Source organism: Odontesthes bonariensis, chromosome 20, assembly GCF_027942865.1.
Source record: "Odontesthes bonariensis isolate fOdoBon6 chromosome 20, fOdoBon6.hap1, whole genome shotgun sequence".
In the NCBI taxonomy this organism is placed as follows: domain Eukaryota; kingdom Metazoa; phylum Chordata; class Actinopteri; order Atheriniformes; family Atherinopsidae; genus Odontesthes; species Odontesthes bonariensis.
The window spans coordinates 12,898,300-12,915,271 of record NC_134525.1 but is presented as its reverse complement, the minus strand read 5'-3'; the positions used below and the strand labels follow the sequence as shown (position 1 = coordinate 12,915,271).

The window sequence follows — 16,972 nt, the reverse complement described above, 5'->3', positions numbered from 1 at the left end:
TGTAGATCTGCCAGTCTGCGCTCGCTGCTGGCTGAATACTCAGCAGCTTTTTGTTTATCCAGATGCCCAAGAGTTCGATTCATGGGCTCAAACTTGACTTTATGAAAACATCCAGCAAAACGAGCCTGTGTCCAAAGACTGTATACCCACGTACGATCTTCATCATGTCACCTGCAGCCATTTCTTTACTCTGTGTTCTGCCTCCCGTTTATCCAGTTGGGATCTGAGATATTCGATCCATTTGATTTGTTTGTCCTTTTGCTGCTGAAAAACAACAGCGCGGAGGCATGGAGTCCTCATGTGCCCTGCACTGCTCGTCTGCACTCAGAGAGGCATCAGGTGCAGCGCTGCGCTCGGAGGCACCTTAAGTGTTTGAATCATGCTTCCCTGCTCGCCGGAGCCAAAGGGAAGTTGCTTAGTCAGAGATAATGTGCCGTATGACAAAGAGAGTGCGAAAGTGTGCTCTTCATCTGTAAACGCATCTCGTCCCCGGGTAGATGGGTGAGTGAATTAATGGTTCAGGTAAACTCTGCCTGCTTTCGGTGGTAATTATTAACTCCTGAAGGGTTTTCTGCCTGCTCCCTCTGTTTTAAGCCCTATAACTCAACAATCTCTGGTTTCCGGTTTTTCGCTTTGATTCTTATCCTGAAAGTTCTAACGGAGAAGTGGCAATTCCTATGTCTGCTGCTTTGACCTTCCTTCCAGGATGTCGGTCCGCTCACTCGGCACGATTACGCGCACAGTGAATGGGGTTACATGGCACTGAAAGGATCAGATTATTGGCTAAATTACAATAAGAATGAGTTGAGCAAGGGTAATTCTCCTAAGCATGTCATACTCCGATACGATAGGTGGCGCTGTACCCATTTCAACTATTGCTAATAGAGCCACTTCGGGTTGACCCAAAGAATGCAAAGTCTAATTCACCACGTGCTTCACCGTCTACAAGCGCGTTTATTTTGACTTTCAACCGAGTTATCTCAGGTCTTAATCCGATTGCCAGTAACTCGATTCGAACCAATTTCTTGTCAGATTAAGGTGTCTACATGCACTTAATAACTCAGTCTTATTGTAATTTAGCCAATTATCTGATCCTTTCAGTGCCATGTAACCCCCTTTGGTTCATGTGTAGGAAGGGAATCGAGTTATTGACATAACGCTTGACTAGACTTGACTAGGAATATGTGAGAAAGTTCCGCCGCTCCCAATTGTGGGAGATCCTATAAATATATCTGATTTTGGTGATCTTTTCCGATGAGTGTGGTCATGAAATCAGGATTTTATTAGAGCAGAGCGGCAGCGACCTTATGTTGACACGTAGTCTTAATGGACTGCTTTTCAATTATAGTTTCTAACGTGTTTAGCTGTCCAACAAAAGAAACTGAAAGATATTGAAAACACAGCTTTATTGAGAATTCGGCTGTATTGATATGATATTTAAGCATTTTTTGTTTGTTTGTTTGTTTTACCAAAAAAAAAATGGAACTTTGATCGTATTGGCTTGTTTGAGTCTATTGGAGCGCAGACATGCAGGATGATTCCAACTCCAGACGTTTTCGGTCGGACTAAAATGTTTACACGCCTTTTAAATGTCTGGGTTTTGGTCGGACCAAAGTCTGGCGAGTCAGAACCAGTGTTGCTGTTTTTCTACCAGTGGCTCCCTTCACGTGCACTGAAACATTCCGACTCTTCATCCGATTGTAAGCAGGTCAGCAACGCAGTTATGGTGTTTCCATATTCCTGTTGACATGACAGAGAATTGTGAGATGAACGTGTCACATCCACATTGAATTTCCTTGTGGCACAGCTGGTGCCCATCTGAACCCGTTTTTTTTCTTTTTTTTTTTTGTATCTAGTACCGTTACTCAGTTCATTCATTACCTCAAACGTGTCTTTTTTACATGCAGACACCGTGTCCTGATGGGCCCACCTGCTTTGTTCTTAAAAAACAAAAGAAGACACCCGAAGTCACAAACCGAACATATCTGGCAGGAATGCGTGTCGCGAGATGGCGCGTAATGGTGCGCGCGTCCACATGATAATGCAACTCAAGGGTGGCGTACTCTGCACGGCCTCGTTGACCCGCCGTGCTGCTGCGAAGCTTCGTGCAAAGTACACGGCACTTCTGTCGCCATGTGAGGAATGGCAGGAGCTTCATCCCCGTCCCAGCTCATGTTACCAGTTGGCATGCCCAGCTCCCGAGTGGCAGCTGAATAATGGAAAGCAGCTAGTGGGGATGTGTGTGGATGAGTGTTGGAGTGTGCCGTTTCTTCTAAGCCTATCGCAGGTTCTCATACTTCCTGGGATTTTATTTTCTAATATCACGTGTTACTTTGGTAGAAGCTACTGGGCTGTGTGTGAGTTTGTGCCGTTTAGGCTGCAGTATAACACACAATAGAAGTGTTTAAAGATCTAATATGTTATTTTTAACGATAAGCGCCTACTTGGTGTTTTGTGATTTGCATTTCTTAGAAATTGCTTGGCAGGCAGTTGGTATAGTCTACTTTGTACTTTAGTGCTTTTTTCCATGAAAGTTTTTTTTCATAGCACGGTGGTTATCAGCTTTGATATTGGCTCCTTAACTATTCAGCAAAATAGCCTTAAATTGAAAATGCACCACTTCCTTCGCAGCTGAGGCCTTTTTTTCCATGCGCAGCAGATGTAAAAACACGTGTAATTGCCTTTGTGTTCAGTCGGTCATGAATGAGACTGAGCTTTTACTTGCGTGACACTGGAGTTCGTTATCCCTGCATTTCCTTAACAGTTTAAAGCCTTAATAGATGTTAGATCGTTGCTGCTGCCGCCTCCCCGCAGCAGTATCTCCCTCCCACCTAAGGCGCTTGCCCCCAGTGTTTGTGGGGGTATTTATAATCGCTATGGCTCGTCCTCGTTTCTCGCCGATCCATCATATGGATTGCGAGAGCGCAGACTCACAACACAGTCGCACACAACGCCCCTGACATCATTTGGCTTTGGTGGGAGAGCAGATTTCCGAGCCACTGGGGTGTCTGTGTCAGTCTGTTCAGCCGGCCCTGGAGGGAGAAACACAACAGCACCTGCACAGACCTAAATGATTCATCATCAGAGGCGCGCACACACACACCTCAATTTCTGTCGCAGCCACTTGTTACGTATTGTTCTATTGTTTCTAAGCCTTTCTTTATGTGTGTGCAGACGGTCTCACCCCCTCCCCTCCCATCCCCTCTCCTCCCCCTTTTCTAAGACGTATCTTTGGTTACGGCTTACTGAGCTGTTAAATCTTTAATGTGACTGACAACTGCAACATTAGATGGTGTCAGTGGGGCATTGCGTGTAAGGCTGTCAATTAAGCTTTTGACAGAAGTGCCCAGGGACAACTGTGTGTGTGTGTGTGTGCAGTTTTACGCCACACAGTTTTTGTGATCATAACAACTGTTTCAGTCTGCTTCTGTCCACAGTCGTCACATTCCACGTTGGAATTAGCAATCGCTCTGCGCCTCATCCCCAAATTAACACAAGTTCAAACCTGACTGTCAGACAGCCTCCTCGTGGTTTCTCGTTTTCTTTTTTTGTCATTTAGGATCCGCTTCCTGCTGCAGTTGATCCGAAGCCGTAATCAAGACATTTGGTCTGTTGTCACTCCCTATCATTTAACAACCCCCCCCGCCAAAAAAAAAAAAAAAAAAAGACTGTCCAGGCTGAAGCCAGTGATCAGTATGTATGATCACACGGTGACATTTTTGTGGCATTTCATCCCAACGGGGCCACTCAGATGGTGGGCATGACATGCACAAAGCGAGTGTGTATGTGCAAAATATGTAGCAGCGTCCCGTTCGGCCCCTGCAATAGTTATCGGGGGGCCACGAGGTGCAGATGACAGTTTGACTGTCATTAAAAGCCCCCCCCCCCCGGTTTGAATTTTACGGCTGCGAATTCGAGCGCAGCAGTTGGAGCTGTGCGTGCAAGTGTGTGGCTTTGTGGCTATCGGTGTGGGCAGGAAAGGCAGCGGTTGTCTTGACGACCCTGGCAGTGGTTCGGCGTGTAACCGATGAATAATTCAGGGAGGCCAGAGGCTGCAGGCTGCTACCTAAAGGGCTGGGATCATGAGCAGAGAGCTCCTGGCCCATGCAAGCCGCCCCGTCTCAACACTGTATAAATAAATGCTCTTCTTAGCATCACCAGAGAGACGGACGCACACTCAGGACGTTTCTGCTCTGGTGAACGTTTAACAAATCGAGTAGCCGAATACTCTCAAACACGGGCTTGGGTTTTCTGAACAGTTCACACAGATGGAATCGTGAAAAAAAAAGAAAAGGGATTTTCTTCTTAATGATTGGCAGACCCTTTTTTGTGGCATGAAAATGACTCGGAGCAAGGTCCTCCACCGCTGATTTTCTGTCCTAGCAGGGAGCTAATTGTATTCTGTCAGCGTTCCCGGGTGCACCTAAATCCTTCACTGATTAAATGAGCGGCATAAAAAGCGGAGGGGCTGTCAGTGTATGAAAAGCTAAGACTTGACGGGTTCTGGCCTCGAGTGAAAGAACTCGTTGGCAGTTTGAAGCCTTTACGCAGCGTTTCTGCTCCGCCGACACTTTCGACTGACACACAAACGCCACACAGCGGACATATTTGTGTGTGTCCGATCAGTGATGGGATGACAGGTTTTGCTGATTTATTTTTTTTTTTAATCACAAACTATACCAAATACTAATTTTTGGGGGTGGAAGCATTAATGCTCAGAAAGAAAACCTCAGAGAAAAAGCAGACAACCTGGGCTCCTCAGAACTCCTGTTTCTGTGCAAGAAAGTGAGTTTTGGAATATGTAATTTAGTCTCTTTTTTTTGTGCTTATCATCTGGGTGAATCCTTGTATTTACACTTGTGGCACAGGCTCCATAGGACCCAGAACTTAGGGAGAACAGTCGCTGGTGCGATTCCCTTGTTGCCTACAGCCGCTGCAGCGCCACCATCAGCCGTGGCCGTCGCTGCTGGTGCGTAAACTGCGAACCTTTCAGCTCAACAGAAACAAGATCTTACTTCTCCTTATCCTCATCGTTGCCTGGCCTTTGTGATGCTCACCTGGCTCACAATTATGAGGCTGTTCGTAGATCATGAGCCACAAAACACCTGTGTGGATCCAAATCCCTTTCTTTTAAAACTTGATCGAGCTTGGCTTCTCTCCTTCATGTGACATCACTACTTAGTTGTGTTTTTTTTAAGGTCCTTCCTACACATTGAAGCAATGGAGTTGCTAGTCTTCAGTTCAGGCCTGTAAAGAACTGCATTCAGTGAAAGCAGCCCCGATCACAAGCACAAACTGGAGATTAGAAAGCAGGCTGGTGCTTATGACCTCAGTCTTACAGGCCTCAGGGGTGTGAGACACTTTCTTACAGAGAAAAAGAAGTGTAACTGACATAACACGTGCGATTAAAGACGAGCTGTGGTCACATGACCTCCCCCCTGACGTCTTTTGGCGGCTTCTTACTGCCCTCCGACTGAAGCCAAACTCGTGTTCTCATCTCGCCATGAACAATTAATGCGCATGTGATCTGCGGCACAAGCGACACGCCGTCCCTGTAACCTGAACTCTTATCGGCGGATCGGCCTCAAACTTCAACATTAGCAGCCTCCGTATTCTGTCTGCGCGTTGCCATGCCGACCGGGCTTCCTGAGCCAGCATCTCATCAATAATAGAGCATCCCGTCGCCCTTACAGGTTGGCCTTTTTGTGGCACCTATCGGCTAATTGGCCCGCCTTCTGCTCATCAGGCAGCAGGGCCGACCGGCCCGCCGGCTGGCTGTGTGAGGGGCTGGGTGGATGTAAAAGCTGTGGGGTCGCCTCAGTTCAGTGCCCGTGTGAGGCATCTGGATGAGGTCAGGCCGTCTGAGTCACTCCAGTGCTCTGCTCTCTCTTTACTCTTACCTGGTTGTACCTGCAGTGCCTTTACTAACGCTGACTCTGGTTTTTGTCTTTTGCTTGAGACTGTTCGCCGCTTAAATGATCTCGGCTTTTCAGATAAGAAGCTTAGGGGGAACAGGAAATTGTATTTTTCTCCAGATAAGGGTGTGCAAATGTGCAGAGGAGTGCTGCAAGTGCTGAGGTGGAAAACTGCAAGCTGTAGTTTCTTTTTTCCAAATGTGGAGAAGGTGGGGAATAAACGGGCTCCGTGTGCAGAAGTTTGGATGGAGGTAAGATAAAAAATCTATGTGAGAGAGAAGTGGAATTAGGTGTGGAGAACCCCATAGATAGGCACCGGTGCATCTCAGAGATTTAAGCCTTCATTTGGGCGTGGACTTCTTATCTCTCTACTTCAACAGTGCCTCGGTTTTTGGAGAAGTTTAACCTCATTACAGCACTCACTGCTCTCTGCTCTCAGGATGTACTCAGCGCTCCTAACAACATTACCCTCAGATTCCGCATGAAAGATTAATGCTCGATGCTTGTTTTGTGGTATCTTGATGTTTGGCCGGTTAAAATAAGCTGCAAGTATTAAATGACCTAAATCTCAAATGTGGCAATATTATCATTAGGGAGCTGAGCTACGGATGTGAACACGCTCCTCCTTTTACACTTAATGCGGCTTTAACCTCCTTCCCTCTCGTTTGGACCCGATACTCTGCTAAAGAACGGTCCGCCTGATGTTTTCCCTTTATGCTCTGCTGAACGCTGCGCTGCCCCAGTGGCTCCATGATGTATGCTTACCATTCTGTCACTGTTGCAACACCAACAAGGAGCCCAAATCGCAGCTCAACCGGACAGCACCATCGATCCTTGAAAGCTCCCACGTGATCCGTTTGCATTCTCCGCCCGTCGAGCCGAGGCCCCCTGCTCTTAGGCATCCTTAGATGGTCGGAAGATAACCACGTGAAAAGCGCGAATCGATGAGAAAGAGAGGCAGGGAGAGATTGGGGATGTGGAAAGAACACGGGAAAGAGATAAGGACTGATTTAAGGGTAAAAAGGAAGGAAGGAGGGCTTGGAACTGATTCAGCAAAGCACACCTTTTCAGGATCGACTTTTTTTTTTCTCCCCTCAGGATTATAACGAGATTAAAAGTCAAAACGACCGAACAGCGGATTAAACGGCACTTGCTTCATCATGTTTACCCAGCTTAGATCTTCGTCGTAGCAAATACTTAATCTGTATTTATTATCGCTTACACCCCTTGTTGGCCATCTCTCCTAAAGAAGTCACAGGATGCTAATGATACATCGGTCGAGAGAGACCTACTCTTCAGAGCACGATGAAGCAATCAAGGATCAAAGACTTGGATTTAATCTTTAGAAGTGTATGCCGTATTAAGGTTTCTGTGCCTTGAGCTGGTGCTTCTCTTTGATTTTCATAGGGGGGAGTTTGGGAAATTTGATCCCAAAAGTGCAGCTGCGGCAACTTTTCTTCAAGTTTTGGGTTTTCTGTGGGACTGACGAGCGGAGGGGGTGGGGGAGGGGGGGCACAAGTTTGTGCTTCAATTCTAACAGAAGTGAATTAAAAGTTTTGGGAAACTCCTTGATGTGATCTGAGCTGCGTTGGTGAAATGGTGAGCAACACTATTAGTTGCATTTGAACAGAAGAGTGCGTCAGCTTTTCTTCAATCTGAAATGACAGCAAACACAAAGCCGCTGTTCTGCTCAGTAAAGTTGGAGAGAATGCCCCCGATTGTATCACAGTGACGTCATCGTGGCCCACATTTAAACCAAGCTACATTCTCTCTCACACACACACACACACACACACACACACACAAACACTCATACAGCGCTTGTTTTTCTATACAGGCGATGAAGTTGTTTTTCTCGGCCGCACACATTCACACACCAGTGGGCGCATCTGAGGCAGTGTGGGGTTCAGGGTTCTGCCCAAAGACACGTTGAGGTGTTTGGCAGAGGACTGCTCTTCTTTCGGAGCTACTGGCGCCTTTATGTCTCTGTTGTTCTCCACTGAAGTAACGTTTGGAGGCTAACGAGCTTATGTTAGCTGGCCGATTCACCGGTAGTAAGACTATGGTAGACTGTTTCACCAATGTTAGACAAGCTAACCCTCGTAGCGATGGATGGCGCTCCCCAAGATGGGAAAGATTGCCTCCTCTGTTAGCCATTCTTCACCAGCATACCTCTCAGTTCAATTCAGTTTATTTATGTTGCACAATCTCAAGGCGTTTGAAAGACCATCCAATCCAAATTATAATCCAGAGTAATCCAATTTATAAAATGCCAATTCCTAAAAGGTTGCCTGACTAAGGATAGCGTTAGACACCTGAAAGCGGCCCACCCCTGCTGTCTGATGGGAAATGTTGCTGCAGTGTCAAGCTTTTAAACACATCAAGTCCAGTGGGAGTTTTTTTTTTTTTTTTAATGTGTGACATTATGGTCGTGGTCACAAAGCCTATTGTTGTGGTCATAGATGGCTGTTCCATCTCTCCATCACCAGAGGTACGGAACCTGGGTGTCATCCTGGACTCCACCCTTTCATTTCGGTCCCACATCAAGAGGATCACTAAATCTGCCTTTTCTCACCTCAGAAACATTTCAAGACTCCGGCCCTCACTATCCGACTCAGTAACAGAGACCCTCATCCACTCATTTATCTCCTCCCGTCTGGACTACTGCGATGGTGTCCTGCCTGGGCTACCCAGTAAGGCCCTTAACAGGTTGCAGTATGTTCAAAACTCAGCTGCCAGGGTGCTAACTCACACCAAGCCCTGGCAGCACATCACCCCCATCCTCAAGCAACTTCACTGGCTCCCAGTCAAAGCACGCGTCACCTATAAAATCCTTCTCTTGACCTACAAATCTCTCCCCTCACTTGCACCTAAGTACATCTCTGATCTCCTCCACCCCTACTCCCAGTCACGGCTTCTGCGCTCCTCAGACAAGGACCTACTTTCCGTTCCTCGCACCAGACTAAAAACATACGGAGATGGGGCCTTCTGTTCAACTGCCCCTACCCTATGGAACAATCTGCCACTTCACATCCGTTCTGTCCCCTCTCTACTACAGTTAAAAAAGAATCTAAAAACACATCTCTTCTCCATGTCCTACTCTTCTTAAATCCCACCCCCCCATCCCTACCCTTCCCCCCTTCTTTTCTCTTGTTAAGCGACCTTGGGTACCCTGAAAGGTACTATATAAGTCCAAGTTATTATTATTATTATTATAATTATTTGTAACTTCATACCAATTTTTTGATCAATTCTATGATCCGTGGTCAGTTTTTGGGATAATTCGGTGAACGTTGCTGTAGAAAAACAGCAACGTTTTTTCTCCCAAAAAGACCAGGAGAAACTCATCCATGCATTCATCTCCAGTAGACTCGATTACTGTAACGCTCTTTTAACTGGACTTCCCAAAAAGAGCATTAAACATCTGCAGCTCATCCAGAACGCTGCTGCTGGAGTTTTAACCCGGACTAAGAGATCTGAACACATCACACCAGTTTTAAAATCTTTACACTGGCTTCCAGTCAGTCACAGAATAGATTTTAAAAGCCTGCTGATGGTTTACAAATCCCAGAACGGTTTAGGCCCCAAAATACATCTGTGATATGTTCAGAGAATATAAAGCCAGTAGAGCTCTTAGATCCAAGGACTCAGGTCAGCTGGTCCAGTCCAGAGTCCAGACTAAACATGGAGAAGCAGCATTTAGCTGTTATGCTGCAAATAAGTGGAACAAACTGCCAGTGGAGATTAAACTTTCACCAAATGGAGACATTTTTAAATCCAGGTTAAAGGGTTAGTTCGCCCTTTTGCACATTAAGCCCTGTTTTTAGGTAGTCTGGGGTGAATTATAGATGTTCTGATCACAATTTGGACATTTGGTGCTGAACGGAGCATTTAGGTATCCACTGCTGCAGCCCCCCCACCTTTGCATTGAGTCAATGACCACTCAAGCAAACAATCATAAAACGGCATTAAACTTTCGTTTGAAAAGACATGGAACTCACCGTGTGGTCAGTGGTGGACAGCGATAAATTGACCCGAAAATCGCAGCGAAATGTGCCTTCTAACAGTTGTTTTAGCATTTGGTGGACCTATTTTTCCGGACACCGTTGAATAGCAGCAGCCAATACAAATCAATGAAGACGGACAATAATGGTAAAATAACTTCTCTGGAAGCGTATTTTGCGGTGATTTTCGAGCCAACGTATCGCTGTCCACCACAGACCACACGGTGAGTTTCATGTCTCTGCAAACGAAAGTTTAATGCCGTTTTATGATTGTTTGCTTGAGTGGTCATTGACTCAATGCAAAGGTGGGGGGGGCTGCAGCAGTGGATACCTAAATGCTCCGTTCAGCACCAAATGTCCAAATTGTGATCAGAACATCTCTAACTCATCCCAGAATACCCCCAAACAGGGCTTAATGTGCAAAATGGCGAACTAACACTTTAAAAACATTTCTTTTCTCATGTGTCTATGCATGAAATATCTTTTAACTTATCTAGACTGTTGCCTGTTTTTAAATTCATTTAAATGATTTCATTTGTTTCTTCTATATTCTTTTATGTATTTTTAATGCTTCTTCCACTCCCTGCTGCAATGCTTTTATTTTATGTAAAGCACTTTGAACTGTTTGTACATGAAATGTGCTATACAAATAAATTTGATTTGATTTGATTAGAAGAGATGAGTCGCCTGTCAGAGTAGAAGGTTTCGCTGCCCTCTTCTGCTGTTCTTCTCCTCTGTTCTCCTCTGGCTGGCGGCTCCCCCGCTGTGCTGCATGAAAAAGAAAACCGGCATGCCAGCTACGCCCTTCCACACCTTACCAGCATCTGGGTCTCGCTCTTGTACGGGCCTCTTCTGAACAAGTCCTGACCTCCTGCACACTCCCACAGTCCAATATCCTGTCAGCGTCTGAGCGACAGACGCAACAACAGTCTCGGCTCTCGGTTTCCCTAATGGCTCGAATACGTCTCTGTATCAGATGAAGTCTGGAAGCTTGAACGCGTCACGCTGCCTCACTTTGCAGCTTCATTCGTGTAATCGTCTCACAGCTCTGCGTCTGTACACATAGGTGTCATTCATATGCAACTGTGTTAGTAGCTAAAGGACAGTTTTTCTTTCAATACGTTTTAGTTTCAGGGAAAAGCAGTCCAAAACCCATCGGATGATCAATTTACTGCTACTTTTTTTTAATTAAAATCTCTCTCCTCTGGTGCATTCAGGTTGCACGAGTCATCCATGAAGGCCGCAGAGGAAAATGAACTTAATTGCGTTCTTTCCTCAGATTTGCAGTGCGACGTCTGAACTGTCCACCCTTTCATCTTTTTTTTGTCTCGTCTTTCATCCCAGAAGCAACAGGGAATTTGCTGAAGCGGTGGCTGCGAGACCGAGCTGAAGTGCGGTTAGAATAAAAATTTAAAAAAAAAAAAAAAAAAAAAAAGAAGCCTCCATTGTTGCCGGGGAGATGAGAGGGAGAGGTCGAGATGATTGCAGGACAGGAAAAAGGAAACTAGAGTGGGCAACGAGTGACGGGACAGAGAAAAAGATGTGGGGAAAGGAGGTTTAAAGACAAAGAGAAAATCATACGTTCGAGTTGGTTTGATACTTCTTGGATGTGAGTGACTAAATTTACAAGAAGAAGATGAAAGATTTGGCAGTTGGATTCCGGTGTGGATGTGCATTGGCTTTGCAGAACTGAAACATCCCCTTTTAGCTTGGGCTCCTGTTATTTAGTGCAGAACAAGAGAAAGGAACCCTGCAATTAGAGGTTTTAAAACTCGTGAAATTGACTTTTCACATCGCAGATGACTGCATAAGGCCAGATGAAGATGGAACACGCAGCGTCTATCGGAGAAAGATGGTCTTGTGCGGCTTTATCCGAGCTTTTACACTCTTGTATGCATGTGGGCCAGATCACCAGGCTGTAGTGAAGTTCCAGTCGCACAGCAGCTGAATGAAAGTCCCACTCGTGAGCCACATCGTAATGTTCTCTCCCAGTGGCTCGGTGCGATGGGGGAGAGGGGAGGAGAGCGCGGATCACGCAGACCTTCACACAGATACCTTTTATTTATACCAAGTACATTTAATTTGTAACAAATTGGAAAAGTAGTAGAGCAAGGAAAAGGCAAAATAAAAAAAGTGAAAATAATAAAAACACATGCACATTGAATAAATAAGCAATACTGTGTTTCTATATAGCAACCTGTTGCTAACTAAAAACGAGAGCAAAACAGACTAGTTTGGACATTCAAATCCAAATTGAACTTTTGCATTCAAAAATGAAAGAAAAGTAGGACGAGCCCACCCTGTTCGGCGGGAAATGCATGAAAAAAGACCAGAGTAACCAGAAGTGAGAAAGATGGAAAACCTTTAAGAGAAATTAGGCATTCACATGTGAAGCTGTGCAGTACATAAACAGAGACTTTACTTAAGTATGAATCAATGTCTGTTAACCTTGATGTAATTCGTTAATAATTTCCTTTTCTGGAGGAACTATACTTTTGGGTCAAATAAGACTGTGTAGGTTGGGTTTTTCGGTCGTGGTTTCATTTTCAAAATCTCATTCAGTCTTCAGTAAAAATGATTCAGCACACAGGGCATTGGGTTCCCAGTTTGGGGGGGTTAGAACACTTTTCCACCTGGTACCTTAGTCACCTTTCTTATCAGTGTACAGTACTGCCTCCTGTGGAGCGTTACTGTCCCAAGGCTACACCGGAGTGCTGTAACACATTAAGTTCCAGAACTGCCGGGTATGCAAATACTGAAGGTCGGAGCCCCTACATCCCGATAGCAATTATCAAAAATATTTTCAAAAAAATCATGGGTAATGATAACAAAATTCAGGGTGGACAATTGTAGTTAAGGTAGAGCTTTTAAAAATCTATTTGGTCGCTCAGTGTGACCAAAATTGTACAAAAAGGTCACCTCTCCGACTGCAAAGCACAGGAGTGTATCTTTTGCTTCGTTCTCCTCTCTCACTCTCATACCGTGCATCCCTCCCTGTTTAGTGGCTTTTATTCCAAGTCTGTGTGCTGTCGTGAAAAACCCAAGCCTATCCCCCTTCCCCTGACAGGTCTGGATGTCCAAGACAAATGACATCTATATCACATCGATATCAGACGTCATTCTTCACTATAAACTGACATCTCTTTATACATTTGCCCTTTTACAGATGTTTTTTCAGAAGTGTGTTATTTGCAGATTAAATTGCTCTGTTGAAAAGGCTGTACGTTTGTACTTGATTTTTCAGGGAACTTGAACTACTACAGGGAACTACTGAATGTAATATATGTCGGTTTAACGTACTTTATACGCGCAGGTGCAATAGTGAACATTCTCTCAGATTGTTCACCAATGAAATTATATTAAAGAATATGTATATAACTTTGGATAAAGCCATGCTATGTGTCCTGTCCTGATGCTAAGCTAACTAACTCTTGCGTAGCTTTAGCATCACCTTTGGCTTTTCATGATAATGAGTCTTCTCATTTAACTCAAACCAAAGAAGCCGGTCAGTGTGTTTTGAAATAGTCTGATAGCTTTTTTTTTTTTTTTTTTTTTTTACTTATGCTTTCCTTGTTTCTTTGTCTGCAGGCGTGGCTCCAGAGGTATGGCTACCTCCCCCCTGCAGACCCCAGAATGTCAGTGCTGCGTTCTGCCAGAGTCGTGCACTCCGCTATCGCTGCCATGCAGCGCCGCTACGGCCTAAATGTCACAGGGATTCTGGACAGCAACACGATAGAGTGAGTCACACACCTTCCAACATACCCTCGACGACGCCTCAGTAGGAACCGTGCGTCAAATCCATTGAGGGGAAAGAAAGAAGGGAGAGAGAGCACGGGTGGGAGTGAGGCAGGCAGAACCTGACTGCAAATGCAAAGAAGCTGGCATATTTGATTCACTGCGTATTGTATTAGCCTGAATGCCTTTGATTAGTTTTGGTAAATTGGCAAGTAAAATTTGAACATTACATTTGTTTGATGAATGGGGGAAAAAAGCATCAGTCGAAGGACAGTCGGGCTAATCTGCTGCTTCCAAATAGATTGATGCAACTAATGTGTGATGGTTAAGTTGTCATGAACAGAACCAGGTTTGAATTTAAAAGCACAAATTTCCAACCAGGGGACCAACCAGAAGGTGAATCCCACTATACACTATATATTTCCTCAAGTCATCTGCTGTGATTGATTAAGATCACAGTGTTCACATTCAAGTGGACCAGACATTTTGGAAACTGGGGTACAAATGGTCGCTGCTTCTTTCCCTCAGCCTGTGTTCTGCATTCTGAAGGCAAGCAGAGTAATTCTGCCAGACAGAAAGCTGCCCCCACACAGATTAAGTGGGGCGTTTTTAATTTGATCAAAGAGACCTTTTTCAGAGAGTACATCTCTGATGTCAGATCAAAGGATACAAAATGCCTTATTATTAATGCCCAGTGGAGGAGAAGGAAGAGCAAGGGACAGTGTTTGATACTCTCGGTTCGATTGGACAAACTCGCCGTTCTTACCGCGCGAGAGCGGAGCGTCACGGAGGGCGAACCCACCTGAGGCCTCCGTAAATCTTTAAAGAGGCAATTTAAAACATGCATGAGCGACGGTGACGCACTAGCAGCAGCGATAAGAACAAGAAGAAACTGTTAATTCACGTTAAACCAAATGTAGCCAGAGCTTTACCCAGCTTTAACCTTGCCGCCCTACCCGGAAGTCTTCCTTCCCACAGAGCATTAAAAGTGTGTTCGCTGACATTTGTGCACACCAACAGTGAAATACCATCTGTGCTGCAAATAGCAAATGAGCTGAAATTGACCACTGAACTGTGACACGGCATCGTGGTGGCCAGCAACGTGAATGTGGACCAACAGCTGTCCAACCGCCGGGCTGAAATGTGATAAGTTAACAATATGTCTTCTTTTTTCCCCCCCTTCTGCTGCTTCTCTGGCTTGATACAGTGATACCACTATAAGGTGAGGCACCCCTCGTGTGTATCCTGTGTGTGTTTATACATTTTTTTCTCCTGTTTTTTACATTCCGGTCATTATGAGAAACACAGCGGCAGCAGTCCTTCATCGCGTGCCGTCGTCAGCTCGCATCGGTTGGCGGAAAATGTCGCTGCTGGTGAAGCGAAATGTCTGAGCAGCGTTGACTTGTGGCCTCCTCGTGTTCCTCCTGCAGGTGGATGAAGAAGCCCAGGTGTGGGGTTCCCGACCAGATAGGAGGCGTGTCCAGATTCAGTGTCAGGAAAAGGCGGTACGCCCTCACGGGCCAGAAGTGGCAACATAAACATATCACGTACAGGTAGGTGGCTTTGGATTTGATGTGCAAGTATATACTAGTATATATATATATATATATATATATATATATATAAATTTCTTTATTAAGGGACTATCCTGCTTTATTTAATGTACAATCCATATTTCTTTCAATCCCTGTAACCATGCAACGACACAAACAAAAACCTGACTTTTCCCATCAAGGGACCTTTTTGTCAAGCTGTGAAGACACCCAGCTGAGAGGATTAACCCAGCGCAGGCCTGCAGCTGCAAAGAAATCACTGCGACCTGCACACACACAGGCACACAAACACAGCTCCGGGACTCCCACCGGTCTCACTGACCTTTTCACTAAGAAGCGCAGAGGCAGAGGGAGAAATGGCGAGTTTTCATGCATGTCTTGCACTTTTCTCTCGCCTGCCGTATCTGCCTCCTTTTTTTATTTTTTTCCCCTCTCTGTTAAGCGTCGCCTCCATCTGTCTGCAATCTGCCGCGCTTTTACGCTCTCCCACTTGCAGAGAAGGCAGCTCGACCCAGGTCGACGGTATCTGAGCTCAGGCGATGGGCGCTTAAAGGGAGGGTCGACAAAAGTTGGACTTTGCCGAAAGCTCAGAGCGTGCGGCAGAAATGGGAAAAAGACTGTCGGAGGAGGAGGAGGCGCGCACCAGAGTCCTCATCACCGCTCTCATAATTCACAAGCCCATTTTAAGACATCAGCCACATGAGTAATAATGTATAGGAAAACATGCTGTCATCATGTGATGCTACTCCCTGTTGATTTAGTGCCTCCAGTCGCCCAGAATCTGTAATACTTTATTGGTGCTATGGTGTCGCTTGCTCCCAGCTCCATGTTTCATGAGATAATCCTCAAGAATTGATCTTGTTTTTGTTTTTTTTAATGTTTTGCTCTGCCTTGGGGACAAATGTACAAGCAGTATTAAATGCTAACTTTAATCTATGGATCAGTGACCTACAGCTGAAGTAGAATCGTACATCACTGGTTGCACATTCGCCCGGATTCATGGACCTGCGTTTTTTTTGTTGTTTTTTTTCTCTAAGAAAAAACCCCAAAACGTTCCGCTGGGATTGGGTTTAAATTAGACACGTGCTCCATGTGTTAAGGCACCCGAAATGAAAGAAAGCAAAGGAGCGGAGTTGGGGAAGAGAGGAAATGAGGAGAAGCAGCTGCAGAGAGAAAGAGATGAGTGAGGGGAGGAGAGGAGAGGAGGAAACCCCGGTGGAGGGCAGAGGGTGCTCTCGCTGACAGATTAGGGTTATGTAATAAGTTTGGAGGCATTTTGAAAATGTGAGCTCACGTGTGCACGTATGCACATGTGTTTGTGGTGTGCGTGCGGTGCGTGCCTGGCCTCCAGTCAGTCGAAGGATGCGCCCGCAGCTGCTCCTTTTTGATCTCAAATTGCTGCAGCGGAGGATGCAGCACATTCATCTGAAGATTCCTATAATCCCCTTAAGGATTCTGTGTGTGATGTGGCAACTCATCGCCATATTTCAATCAGATAGAAGTATCAAAATCTTCCCATTGATATAAGAAGCGCAGTGTGGGCTGCAGTCTGTCTGAGCTCACAGTATTAAAGACGAATGTGTTTATGGGAAATTAAAAAAAAATCACGTTTAATGTGCTCCAGTTCATATATTTGTGTGTCTGAAGTCACTTCCAATTAAAAAAAAAAAAACAAAGCCCTTGTTTCACAGGCGGCAGTTTGAGGATTCATATTCAAAGGCTTCACCTTTGCACAAGTAAACTGGACAACTTTTGTGAGAAATAG

General features: G+C 45.3%; 1 protein-coding gene across 2 annotated transcripts in view; it reads left to right on the top strand.

Moving 5' to 3' along the window:
- The window catches only part of mmp16a (matrix metallopeptidase 16a (membrane-inserted)), a 77,536-nt gene that overhangs the window by 2,387 nt on the left and 58,177 nt on the right, over positions 1-16,972 (top strand). Inside the window, exons 2-4 of one of the 2 annotated variants that reach the window (XM_075452093.1) lie at positions 13,508-13,656; positions 14,862-14,876; positions 15,085-15,207. In XM_075452093.1, the coding sequence (XP_075308208.1) occupies positions 13,508-13,656; positions 14,862-14,876; positions 15,085-15,207 (287 nt within the window). The remainder of the gene's footprint in view (positions 1-13,507; positions 13,657-14,861; positions 14,877-15,084; positions 15,208-16,972) is intronic. The other variant, XM_075452094.1, reaches the window with a different exon arrangement.